General features: G+C 55.1%; 1 protein-coding gene across 1 annotated transcript; it reads right to left on the reverse strand.

Annotated features, from left to right (window-relative positions):
* Positions 1-5,541: 5,541 nt before the first annotated feature.
* Positions 5,542-12,329, reverse strand: LOC101099222 (keratin, type II microfibrillar, component 7C). The gene is made up of 9 exons (XM_003988732.5): positions 11,946-12,329; positions 10,211-10,419; positions 9,089-9,149; positions 8,863-8,958; positions 8,113-8,277; positions 7,722-7,847; positions 7,256-7,476; positions 6,542-6,573; positions 5,542-6,061 (listed from the first exon to the last, which is right to left on the reverse strand). The coding sequence occupies exons 1-9, from the start codon at positions 12,327-12,329 to the stop codon at positions 5,874-5,876; spliced, it is 1,482 nt and encodes a 493-aa protein (XP_003988781.3). The 3' UTR covers positions 5,542-5,873.
* Between the last annotated feature and the right edge of the window lie 57 nt (positions 12,330-12,386).

Below are 12,386 nucleotides of genomic sequence, written 5' to 3' on the forward strand. Positions count from 1 at the left end.
ATGGCTGTAGTTCTTTTAAAAATGTTTCTGGGGTGCCTGGCTGGCTCAGTCAGTTAAGCGTCTGACTTTTGCTCAGGTCATGATCCTGCAGTCTGTGAGTCCAAGCCCCACGTCGGGCTCTGTGCTGACAGCTCGGAGCCTGGAGCCAGCTTTGGATTCTGTGTCTCCCTCTCTCTCTCTGCCCCTCCTCTGCTCATGCTCTGTCTCAAAAATAAATAAACATTAAAAAAAAACTTAAAAATGTTGTTTTTGTTGTGTCAGAATTTGCTGGACAGAAGCTATCCCCATAAATCTCTTTGAGATAGGCTCCCCTCAACCTTAGACTGAGAGTCACAATGCTTTAGGACAATACCGAAGATTCTTGGAAGCCCTGTTGCTTAGTAGACAGAATATCTCCGATGGCGCCTTTCAGATGCTTAGAAAACTTTTGGTCCACAGAGTGAGTCTAAGAGGCCATGAATTAAATCTTTTTGAGATCTCAGCAAATGATCTAACAGTCACAGTGTTCATCTGGCTTTTGCTTGAGAGCGTGGTTTACTGGCAGGGCTTTGAATTTGATCTTTGTTCTGCAGCCATTTCTTACTTTGAGAACCTTTTGCTGACTGGAAAGACTGTCCTTCTGAGTTATGTTAAAAAGCCGAACATTTCCCTCCACAGTCCATCTCTGTCCTCTTGTGTTTTATCGTAGGCAGCTAGGAGAAGCCAGTGGCACCTTGATCATTCTACCTGGAAACCCTGGCCAGATCCCCAGCTCCATAGATGTCCTTTGTACCTTCCTTGTCACCACAGGCAATAGTACTGCCAAACTTGTCACCACTACATAATATGGGTCACCTTTTACAGCATTTAGTAATAACTTCTTCATTGTCCGTCCAGCTTTCTCTAATGGTCTCCTGGAGGACATTCAGACTCTGCCTGATGCCTGGTCCCAGAACCAGTCATGACCGAACCCAGGTTTGTTTGTCTGACGTGCAGCAAAGCCGATCATTGAGACGCTGAGTATGCAGAAAGGACAAGGTTTATTCAAGAGGCAGCCAAATGAAGAGACAGGATGATGGCAAGCCTCCAACTGACCTCAGTGAAGGGGGAGAGAACAAGTTTTTTACAATCATAGGAGTTGAGGTTATATATATATATATATATATATATATATATATATTAATGGAAAGGCAGGGAAACTTATGACTATTCATGTAAACAGATCGAGCGTGCGCCCTGAGCAAACATGCATGTAACATACATCCCATGTTCACTTGGGGGTGGACTCTTAGCATCAGAAGGAGGCAAAATTCAGCTCCTAATGTAAGAGGTTATTTCAGGACAAGGAGCAGGGACTGTGGGCATGCTCCGAGAGCGGGTATAAACCAGATGGGTTCATTGTCTCTGGTAAGGAATGCAGGGCTTTGCCTGTTCATGGGCAGGAACCATATGAGTTGATCTTGAGTCTAGGCTTCTGCAGAGACAGCTAGCGTATTTGTTAGTGGGGGCAGAAAAGACACAGTAGCTGATTAGGGAGAAACAGTTCTCTGAAAAACAAGCTTTTGACTTTCTGTGAAGTTTCTATCTCCTGGTTTGACAATGTTACAGGTCTTAGGTTTTCTCGTGGTAGCACCCTCCTTCCAGGTACGGATTTCTTCTTCACTTATCTATGGCTGTTCACAAAGTATCCCCAAACTTAGTGGCTTAAAACAACAATATTTCTGATGGTCCCTGGGATGAACCCTGGATGAATCTTCTGCTTCATATTATTGGCTGGGGCTCGGGGAGGTCCAAGTGGCTTCACTCATGTGGTTGATATGTGGCGCTGGCCACTGGCCGAGAGCTCAGCTGGGGCTGATGGCCAGGAGCCTCTGTCTTCCTCCACGTGCTGCCAGTCCTCGTAAGGTCTGGGTGCAGAAGCCCAAGAGTGCCACTTCCACCACATTCTATCGGTCAAAGCAGTCGGAGGCCCCGCCCAGATCCAGGGGAGGGGCAATGAGGATTGATGGGGAGTGAGTGGCACGTACAGAGGCGGGAGGAATAGCTGGGGGCCATTTCTGAAGACAGCCACCACAAGAGGATTCAGTGAGACCACGCAAATAAAAGCTTAGAGTGCAGTGTGGCACATAATTGATACTTGACAGCTGCCATCATTATTGTTATTACTGTTACTGTGGTATCACAACGGCACAGCATTTCGAGCCTGTAAACAGCAGGAGGCAGGGTAGGGTTGTCGAAAAACCTGGGTATTGCAGGGCACCTGGGTGGCTCAGTTGATTAAGCGTCCAACTTGGGCTCAGGTCATGATCTCATAGTATGTGAGTTCGAGCCCCGCGTCGGGCTCTGTGCTGACAGCTTAGATTCTGCTTCAGATTCTGTGTCTCCCTCTCTCTCTGCCCCTCTCCTGCTCACACACACACACACACACACACACACACACTCTCAAAAAATAAACATTAAAAAAAAAAAAAGAAAAAGGCTGGGTGTGGAAAGTCTGGAATTTTGGGGGTTCTCGTCCTGGTTTAGTCACCGAGAGTGCATGGTCAAGGCTTTTCAGCTTCTGGAACCTCAGTTTCTCCATGTTTTGGGGTGATAACTGAATGAGCACTCACTCCAGCTGCTGGGCAGGGCCAGGCAGACGCCGAGGGACTGTGACTCTGGGTATGGTCACTACCACAGCTGGCCTCACCTCAGGCTTGTCAGCCCACAGGGGCCTGACATCCAGATAGCTCATGTTCCTCGCAGTCAATGCGGACTTTCCAGAGAGGAGGCACAGGGCTCTCTGTGAAGCCTGGAATTGGCCCATGCCATCTACCTCTGCAAGATGATGTGAAAAGTGCCTGGAAGGAAGTAGGAATGAGGAATGATCGTGGGCAAAGCTTTTCTGGGGTGGGCTTGGGGGTGGGGGTAGGAGTGGGCCGTGGAGGAAAAGTATAGACAGGAAGGGCTCATCCTAAGCTTTGTGATGGCACTGGAGAGCGGTCCCCCTCCTCCCCACCAGCCTTAGGACTTATTAGAGTTCCTGGATTTTTCCATGCTCTTCCCCTTGTCTGGAGCACATCTCTTCCTCCTGGTTAACTCCTTACTTATGTTTACTTTCTTGCCGTAAGATGTAAGCTTCCTGGAGGACAGGCATCTGTGATTATTTCCATCACTTCCATGAACTCTGGCTTGTATAACAGTCCTTGGTACATATTAGATGCTCTATAGTTATTTGTTGATTGAATAAACAAACTCTGGCTCTTTCTTTAGGTCTCGGCTTCAATATTACTTCCTTCAGGAGGTAGCCAGCTTTCCCTGGTTAATACTCCTACAACCATGCTTCTCCTTTGCTCCTAGTACCAAGGCCCAGGCCTCTTTGTGGCTGCACCTGTCGTTGATGGAGAGGTGGCAGTGGTGATGGAGGAGGTGGGGCTCAGGGACCCAGGAAAGGAGGCTCTAATAGACGGAGAGTATGCAGCATCAGTCCTGCCTGGTGCCTTGAACTGGCAGGGTGGAAGGAAGGCACATCCCGTCCAGAGGCATGGGGTCTCCCTGGGATCCTCTGGGGCACCTGGATGACATCTCAAGGCTGGCAGTCCTTATAGTAGCCTCCTTAAGTCCCTGGGGAGGGAGTGTTATGATCCCAGAGCAGAGTTCAGAGTCACTGTGGAAGAAGGTCAGAACTGGAAAGGCCCTCGCACAGCCCCTGGGCCAGCCCTCACTTGACATGTGTTCAAGGCATCCTGAGCCAGAGGCGGGGAGGAAGGCAGGGACGACAGGGAGTGGGGAGAGGTGCTGAGATCAGTCAAAGCCAGATATATAGGACGGGTGTGCTGTGTTGAGGAGTCTGGACTTCATCCTGAGGGCAATGGGGACCCACTGAAAGGTCAGACTTGTGTTTTATAAAGACCTCTGGCTGCTGTGGGGTGTGGGCTGGGAGGCGAGAAGACCGGCACTCGAGCCAGGATGGTGGGGGCCCGGAATGTGGGTGGTGGCAACAGAGAGAGAAGAAAGGGATGGTTTAGAGGGGTACTTAGGAGATAGAAAATGCAAGCACTTGGGGGTTGATTGGTTTTGAAGGTGAGGATGCAGGCATGGGGAGATTATAGGTCTGGGCAAGTGTGTTAATGATCTTGACAGGGGACACAAGAGGAGGCTCTGGCGGGCAGAGAGCAAATAGTGAGTTCAGCCCGAAGATCTATTGGCTTAGAAGAGTCTCCAGAACTGCCAAGTGGAGATGTCTTGTAGGAACTGGGGCAAGTGGGTCTGAAGCTGGGGAGTGAGGTCGGGTGGCGGGGGAGTCATCCGGACTCGGAAGTGCAGGTGGGGGATTTGAATCAAGGAGGCCATTAACTGTGGTGGTAACTGCAGGCCAGAGACTGATGTCATTGCCCAGGCAGTATGTGCTGAGAGGTGAGAGAAGGGCCCCAAGGCACCTGAAAGTTCAAGGGCAAGGTTGTCTGGGTGAGGGACATGAGCCAGGGAGAGGTTCGGCCTGGGAGCAGCTGAGGGCCTGAACAAAGCAGAACAGGCAGAAGAAGGTAGTGGAGGGCCCGAGACTCAGGGCTCAGGAATGGGGAGGGACAGAGGGCCACAGGGAACCTAGGGGCCTTGGGTGAGGAACCGAGAGGGCCCCAGGGATTCCAGGAGGGAGTGAGGGAAGGTAGCGGGTCCTCGTAGGACAGCTTGAGGAGATGGGTGGGAAGGAGCAGGGCCTGGAGGAAGAGTGGCCAGCATGGGGGCTGGGGACAGCTGGGGCAAAGGGACAAATGAAGAGGGTCAGTGAGAAGGAAGTAGACTGCACAGGAGGGCTGGGGTCTGAGGAAGGCTATTCCAGGCCTGGCTCTTCCTGAATGAGGTTAGAGGCCTCTCAAGCTTTTCCTCCTGAGAGCTCCTCCACTCTTCCTGAACAGAGAACAGGAGAGATCAGGCCATGCGGGGGGCAGAGGAGCCCTCTCAGCCTTAGGATTGAAGCTCTGAGGTATCTGAGGGTGAGGGTAGTGTGGAGGGGAGCCGAGGAAACGAGTAGATGGTATGCTCTTACCAGCTACGGGGCTTTTGAGGAGGCTGTCCCAGGTGCTGAAGAGGTGTGTGTATGGGGGGGGGGGGGCGGGAAGGATGGGCAAGAGGTGGGTGTCAGGGGTCTTATCTCCCCTTGTTTGATGGGCAGCAGTGGGAATGGGGTGGGGTGGGGTCCAAACCGACACAGGGCGGCCACCTGAGGTGGTTGCTGCTGTGCTGTGTGTGTGGGTGGTGGTGGTGGTGGGGAGGGGAGAGAGTGAGGGTGTACCAAGAAAGTGGGGTGTATGTGAGGGGGAAGGAGGCTAGAACCAACTGCCCCAACTGTCTTCCAGCCGACACCATGGCCTCCTTTGGTTCCCTTCAGAACCAGTCAGAAGAAGAAGTCCCGAACTACCTGGCCAGGGGAGGATGCCACTGTCTGGGGACGGGCCCTGCAGGTGTCCAGGCCCTGAGACAGCTCAGATCTGCCCCAGTCTTCACAGACCCTTGGGGCCGGGGCGCTCACCGGTCGGTGGACATGGGCTCAGGCCAAGAAAGCAAGATACCACAGCACAGAAAGCAGGTCCTCCAGTTTATTGGGAAAAACAGGAGACAAGAGACCAGAGAGGCAGGGGAGGCCTCCAGCAGGGCTCCTGCCAGGGAAGGAGAGCCCTTCTCCCTGGGAGGGGCCAGAGGCCAACACAGCGGAAGGGAAGGGTCCATTCCCAGGCAGCAGCCCCCTCCAGTAGGACAAGACGAGCAGAGGAGTGGCTGATGGGAAAGAGCCGCATGGTGTATTCTCAGAACACGAGGGGAAGAGCTACCGAGGCACCGCTGTTCTCAGCTGGAGGTGGAGGCAGGGGCACATCTGGCAGGCAGGAGGGGCTTCTCTGGCTCTCTCTTGGGGCCGCCTAACACCTCCCCAGCCCGCAGGAACCCCCTCCACAGGTGGTGTTGAGCTGGCCGCAGGGCGCGCACATTCCGGTGCTCACCGCCAGGTTCCCGCTGCAGGGGGCGTTGCACGCGCTGCCGGTCACAGGCCGGGAGCCGGACACGCAGAGGTCCCCGCAGACGACCCCGCCCCGGGAGCTGCTGACGCCTGTGGACACAAGGGCACAGTCGGGAGGTCTTGCTGGTGGCCACCCCATGTGGCCACCTTCCTTCGGCCTCTCTGATCTGCCTAACCCTCAAGGGAAGGACATAAAGGGCCTTCAGCTGCATGGAAGGAAACTTCGTCGGAGAGCCAGGAGCCCTGGGTTCTGAGACTCGTTCTGCTTTGCAACCTTGGGCAAGTCCCTTCCTTTTCCTGGTCCTCGGCTTCCTCGCCTATACAAGGTGGCGGTTGTATTGAGTGACATCTCAGGTTCCGTTCTGCAGTGACCTGTTATTCCCCTACCCCATGTATGCTGGCCAGTTCTTCCTGCAGGCTAACCTTAGCCGCTCCTGCTGCAGGACCAACCTACTACCATTTACTGAGGGAATTATTGGAAACACTCCCCGCAGTGTTTCTATACGCTCACAGCCAGAGAATTCTTGTTGCCAACAGGACATTTTCCTTTTCAGGGCTCAAGATACTTACAGACATTCACAGCTCCAACACCTTCACACAGCCTGAGTGGAGAAAAGGTAAGAAAGGAAAGAGAAAAGTCAGGATGAGATCCTCAAATTTCCTCTAGGCTGGAAGGGATCATCTCAGGTCTATTTTTGGTCTATATTTATGCCCTTGTATACCTTTTAAAAAGTATCTTTCTGGCAGTTTCAGCAATGCCAGGCCACACTATTTGGCAAGCAGAGCATGGGCTGGATTTCAGCTCTTATTTGCTCTTCAGGTGGCTGCCTTTGTGCAGTGCATAGCCTGTACAACCATACATGGCATACTTGGATGGGTCCAGCTTTAGGAAAGGGAAGGTTCTCTTGGGCAGTCGCATGAGGCCAGTGTCACACTTTGGCCTGCAACTCCACCCTTGGGCAAGGTAACCTCCTAGAAACCAGGCAGTGAGTGGATCTTGAAAGACTTGAGGATGGAAAAATTTGAGGATGTTCTAAACTGAGAGAGTGGGTATCTTGGTTCTGGACCTGGGTTCTCTGGGACTCTAGACCTCACAGTGACACTTGACCTTCATTTTTCTCTCTGGATGCTATGTCCAAGATCCAGTCCTTTGAAACCTGGGATTCCAAGACCCCAGAGTCTAGCTTGGGGTCAGTTCTTGGGACTGAGACTGGGATACGGAGGAATCAAAGGTGGGCAGATCTAGGCAAGTGTAATTCCTGGGGCAGCTGGGTTGGGCCTCACCTCTGCTCCTCGCCCTCCAGCAGCCGCCTGTAGGTGGCGATCTCAATGTCCAGGCCCAGCTTGGAGTTCATCACCTCCTGGTACTCCTTGACCAGGCAGGCCATGTCCTGCTTGGCCTTCTGCAGGGCGGCCTCCAGCTCGGCCAGCTTGCAGCGGGCGTCGCTCAGGGCCGCCTCTCCCTGCTGCTCAGACTGGGTCACCGCGGTCTCCAGCTTGGTGTTCTGGGGCCCAGGAGAGAACAAAGTGGGTTATGGTCCTGGGTGTCTCGGTCCATTTCCCTCATGTGTCCAGTCTCTCCCCTCCCCCAGCTGGGGACACCCCAAGAACAGGCCTCTCCCCTTCATTAACGGAGTCCCCCTGACTCCAGGGACATGAGCCATGCAAATGGGCTGGGTCATGAATGGCGAGAGCCAGTCGGGGCACACACTGCCTGTGTGGCCCTGGGGAGGCCCCAGGCGACCCGTACCTGACACTTGGCATTCTCGACCTCGGCGGTCAGCCTCTGGATCATGCGGTTCAGCTCGTTGATCTCCTCCTTGGTGCGGCGCAGGGTCTCCCCGTGCCGGATCACCGTGGCCTTCATCTCCTCGCACTGGGGGGAAGCAGAGGTGCTCCTGAGGCTCAGGATGGAGGTTCCCACCCATTCAGACACCACAGATGGTTGGGAGGTTGTACAGTGCTCAGCCTGTGCAACTATACATGGCAGCCCTGCCCAATAACTATAACCTAAGAGCTCTCTGCCCTTCTGTCACCATCCCTAGGGATCAGAAACCCCATACAGAAGAGGCCTTGTTAAGTGTATACCGGGCTTCCCTCGTGCTGTCATGTCTAGGAGACAGGTGTCCTGTGCCCCTCACCTTGCTGCGGTACCAGGACTCGGCCTCAGCCCGGCTGCGGCTGGCGATGTCGTCGTACTGAGCCTTGATCTCGGCCACAATGCAGTCCATGTTCAGGTCCCGACTGTTGTCCATCTTGACGATGACTGAGGTGTCTGAGATGTGGGCGTGGAGAACGCGGATCTCCTGCGGGGGGAGGAGTGGGGGAAGAAGCAGAAGCAAGTTATCTGTGCCTTTTGTCACTCGCTGATGCTGATGCCTGTACTTTCTTTGACCTATTTGGAGCCAAAGTCTCCTATGCGGAGCGGATAATCCTGTGATGAAATTGCAGGACTTTATGTACAGTTAAGAAATTCCTTTTAGAGGAAGATGCAACCACTTTTCAAATGCTTGCTTCAGGGACATTTAGGCCCCTGTGAGCCTGGGCTGCTTCCCGCTCTGCCAGAATGCTGTGGATGCTTCCCAGGGCCCAGACCCTGTGTCAGGCCCCATTCACATTCTGCTGGGCCAAGTCTATAAAAGAAGGCTATTGGTTGCCAGAGAAAACAGCTTGAGGCTGTGGGATGCTTTGTGTGGGCTGGCCTGGGGATTGCCCTCTCTTGCCCCTTACTAATCCCGTCCCCTTTTTTTCTCCATTCCTCTGCCTCCCTTCTTCCCTCTCCTTGCTCCCCTGCAACCTTCCAGCCTCAAGCCTGGGTTTCCAAGTCAGCAGGCTTCTGGGGGGCTGGGCAGGGGGTTGGGCATGCCCACCACGGCTGAGAGCTCCCTCACCTCCTCGTACAGGCGTCTCAGGAAGTCGATCTCCTGGATCAGGGCCTCCGAGTTGGCCTCCAGGTCTGACTTGCGGAGGTAAGCGCAGTCCACCTCCTGTGTGGGGTTCAAGGGGCTGTGAGGCCAGCAGTCCTCAGGGCGCTCTGAGGGCTTGGCGGCAATGTGGCGGGGCAGTGAGGATGGGGCAGCCAGGGACTCAGGGTGGGGCTGGGCTTCTGACACTCACCTTCTTTAGAGCCACAAACTCGTTCTCTGCTGTGGCCCGAAGTGCTACCTCTTCTTCATACCTGAGGTGGGAGGGAAGAACAGGACGCTGCCTGAGCAGCTCCCAACTTGGCCATGAAGCACGCCTGATTCCTAGACCCTCTCCCTGCTCGTCCCTCCGCCTCCAGAAGACATGGGGCAGGACCAAGAAGAAGTCAGGCTGCCTGTCCAGGCCTGCTGAGATACACTGGAGAACTGAAGTGCCCATGCTCACATCACCTCTGATCTTTTCGGTGGGGATGGGGGGGAGGGCAGGATCTGGAAGCTTGGTGTGTGCACACGTGCATGGGTGTGTGTGCAGAGGGTGGGGGAGTATTTTTTTCGCCCAGGGCTCCATTTTCCTTTCTTCTGCCCCTGGCTTTGCTATAGATAATGGGAACCCCTCTCAGTCATTCCCCCTCCTGGGCTCAGCCAGTACCAGTCAAGCCTGCCACTTCCTCCTGCTCTGTGGGCAAGGCCAGCTCCGAGCCAGAGGCAGGGAGTGTGGCGGTCTGGCAAGTTCATGGCTGAGAGTGCTACTAGCCACCCCTGGAAACCAGCATCCTATAGCACCCGGTGTGCACCCTCCGTATCCTGTGTCACACTTTATGACAGATGGCCTGTGCCGTGACTGGATCAGACCTGCTTCCCAGCAGACTGCAGACCCCACGAGGACAGGCACTGTGTCCACGCCTTGCCCCTGGATTGCCTGCACCCTTCTCGGTGTCTGCCTGGCACCTGGTAGGCACTCAGAAAATGCCGGCTGAGTCAAGGAGTAAACTTGAGAAGCAACGTCCGGGACCTTGAAGGCTAGATTCAAAGGCACCGGGGGTGTTAATTTTTCTGGGGTCGTAAGAGAAGTGTCTGGTGGATGGAGAAAGGGAGAAAATATCACTTCCCTGACCTGCAGATGGGAAGGCCAGGTGAACTCCATCTCCCAGCGGGCCAGGACCCACCCGCAGGCCCCATGTGCCTCCAGGAAGGACAGAGAGTACAGATTCTTCCCCATCCTCAGGCAGAGTCCCAGCCACAGACCCAGACACTGCTCCCCGCGCTGGCAGCTGCCTTCAAGCCCCTTCCTGAGCCAGCACCTTCCAGCACTCACTTCTTCTTGTAGCCCTCCAGCACCTCCTGCACGTGGTTGAGCTCCGAGGCCAGCCTCCCGCTGTCGGCCTCCACGCACTCGGCCTCCCGCCTCAGCGTCTCGATGTAGCCCTCGAACAGGGGCTCCAGGTTGCTCTCGCAGCACTTGCGGTTCTGGTAGAACTGCCACTTGGTCTCCAGAAGCTTGTTCTGCTGCTCCAGGAAGCGCACCTGCCGCCCAGAGGCAGAGCCTGAGAATTTCTTCTTACAGGATGGGGGTGGGGGGCAAGAGGCGGGGATCCCAGCACCAGGACCTGCAGGCCCCCAACTCTCAGACCCAGAGTCCTCCCCGGCCGGTGTAATGTCAAAACCACACCAGGGATGGGGCGCCTGGGTGGCGCAGTCGGTTGAGCGTCCGACTTCAGCCAGGTCACGATCTCGCGGTCCGTGAGTTCGAGCCCCGAGTCGGGCTCTGGGCTGATAGCTCGGAGCCTGGAGCCTGTTTCTGATTCTGTGTCTCCCTCTCTCTCTGCCCCTCCCCCATTCATGCTCTGCCTCTCTCCGTCCCAAAAATAAATAAACGTTGAAAAAAAAAATTAAAAAAAAAAAAAAAAAAAAAAACCACACCAGGGCTTCATCAGCTCGTCTGGAAGTCCTTCCTGAGAACCCGCTTCCGTCTTTCCTGGGCCATTACGGGCTGCCACGGAATGTGCTAAACCATGCCGAGCCCAGACTCTGCTGCTGCTTGTGAGTCACGTGTCCTCGGACCCAGCAGCTAACCTCTTTGCGGAGTGGGAGGCTAATGCTCACTTCACTAAAGGGCTTAGTGAGCCTGGGCATCTGCGGGCCGGACAGCTACTACACAGGGCAGCTGTGGCTGTCGGCGTGCAGATGGGCAGGCTGGCCTTTTTAGAAAGGCTGCCTGCAGAAGTTGAAAAATAAAGTATGTGCCAATCATTGAAACCTTACAACAACAAGGCCATTAGGATGATAGTCACCCGGGATTTGAGGCCAGGCCTGCTCTGTACTCCAACCCTCCTGTTTTACAGGTGCAGAACTGAAGGCCCAGGGATGTTACCTGGCTGCCTGAGACCTCACAATGGCAGAGGAAAGACTCAAAACTCTGCCCCACAGAGGGCTCTTCTCTCGCTAGAATAATCAGACTATTGGGCCTCGGGTAAATTTCACCTCCATCTCCCTGCCACGAGGTTGGCCCGGCCGGTCCATTTCCTCATTCAGATCCCTTTGTCTCGAGACTGCTACAACCCTGCTAAGTCCTTTCCGGTACTGTCCTTGGTAGGAGTTCCAGACTTTTTGGGTCCTTCCTGGTGAGCATCTCTGTAGAGTGACTTCTTTCCAGCCTGGCTCCGGAGAGCCCTCCCCAGCCCCAGAACTGCTTTCTAGTTGGAGAGTTCTCCCTCGTCCCCTCATGGGGAAGATGGCTTGCAGGCTTGAGCCGAACACTGACATCTGCTGATGGGTTCAACTGCGTCCAGACCATATACTGCCTGCCCCCCTATAAGGCCCACAGAGTGGGGATTGTTGTTCACCCCTGGATCCTGAGCCCCAAGGCTTGGATAAACCACTCTGGTTTATCTAGTCTTTCTGTCTGCGTCCTAGGGGTGTGACTGCTTCCCCTTTTGGACTTGGCTGGGGATTTCTCTGGGCAAAGGCCTGCCTCGGACTCCCTCCTCAGTGCCCCGCTGGAGTCCTGACCATGGTTCGGGTTCAGGAAGGGTGTGATCAAGGACACCCACCTTGTCGATGAAGGCAGCGAACCTGCTGTTGAGACACTTGATCTGCTCCTTCTCCTCGTGCTTCACGCACTGCGCATTGGGGTCGATCTCCAGGTTGAGGGGCGTGAGGAGGCTCTCGTTGACCGACACGCTGGTGATGCAGGGCGGGCTGGGCCCGCACACGCCGCCGGAGCGGTAGCCGAAGCTGCGGCCGCAGGAGCCGGCGCGAAAGCCGCCGCAGACGCTGTGGCTTCCGAAGCCGCCGGTGAGGCCACGGTAGCAGGAGACGCCGCGGTAGGGGGCGGCGGTGATGCAGCAGCGGCCGGGCCGGGGCCCGCAGGCCGACATGCAGCTGAAGTTCCTGGGACCGAATCCGCAGCCCACGGAGCTGAAGCCACAGGTCATGTTGGAGATAGGAAGGTGTGGGAGCAGTGGAGAAGCTGGCAGAGGACAGAGCCAAAG

The sequence above is a fragment of the Felis catus genome, chromosome B4, assembly GCF_018350175.1.
Source record: "Felis catus isolate Fca126 chromosome B4, F.catus_Fca126_mat1.0, whole genome shotgun sequence".
NCBI lineage: Eukaryota > Metazoa > Chordata > Mammalia > Carnivora > Felidae > Felis > Felis catus.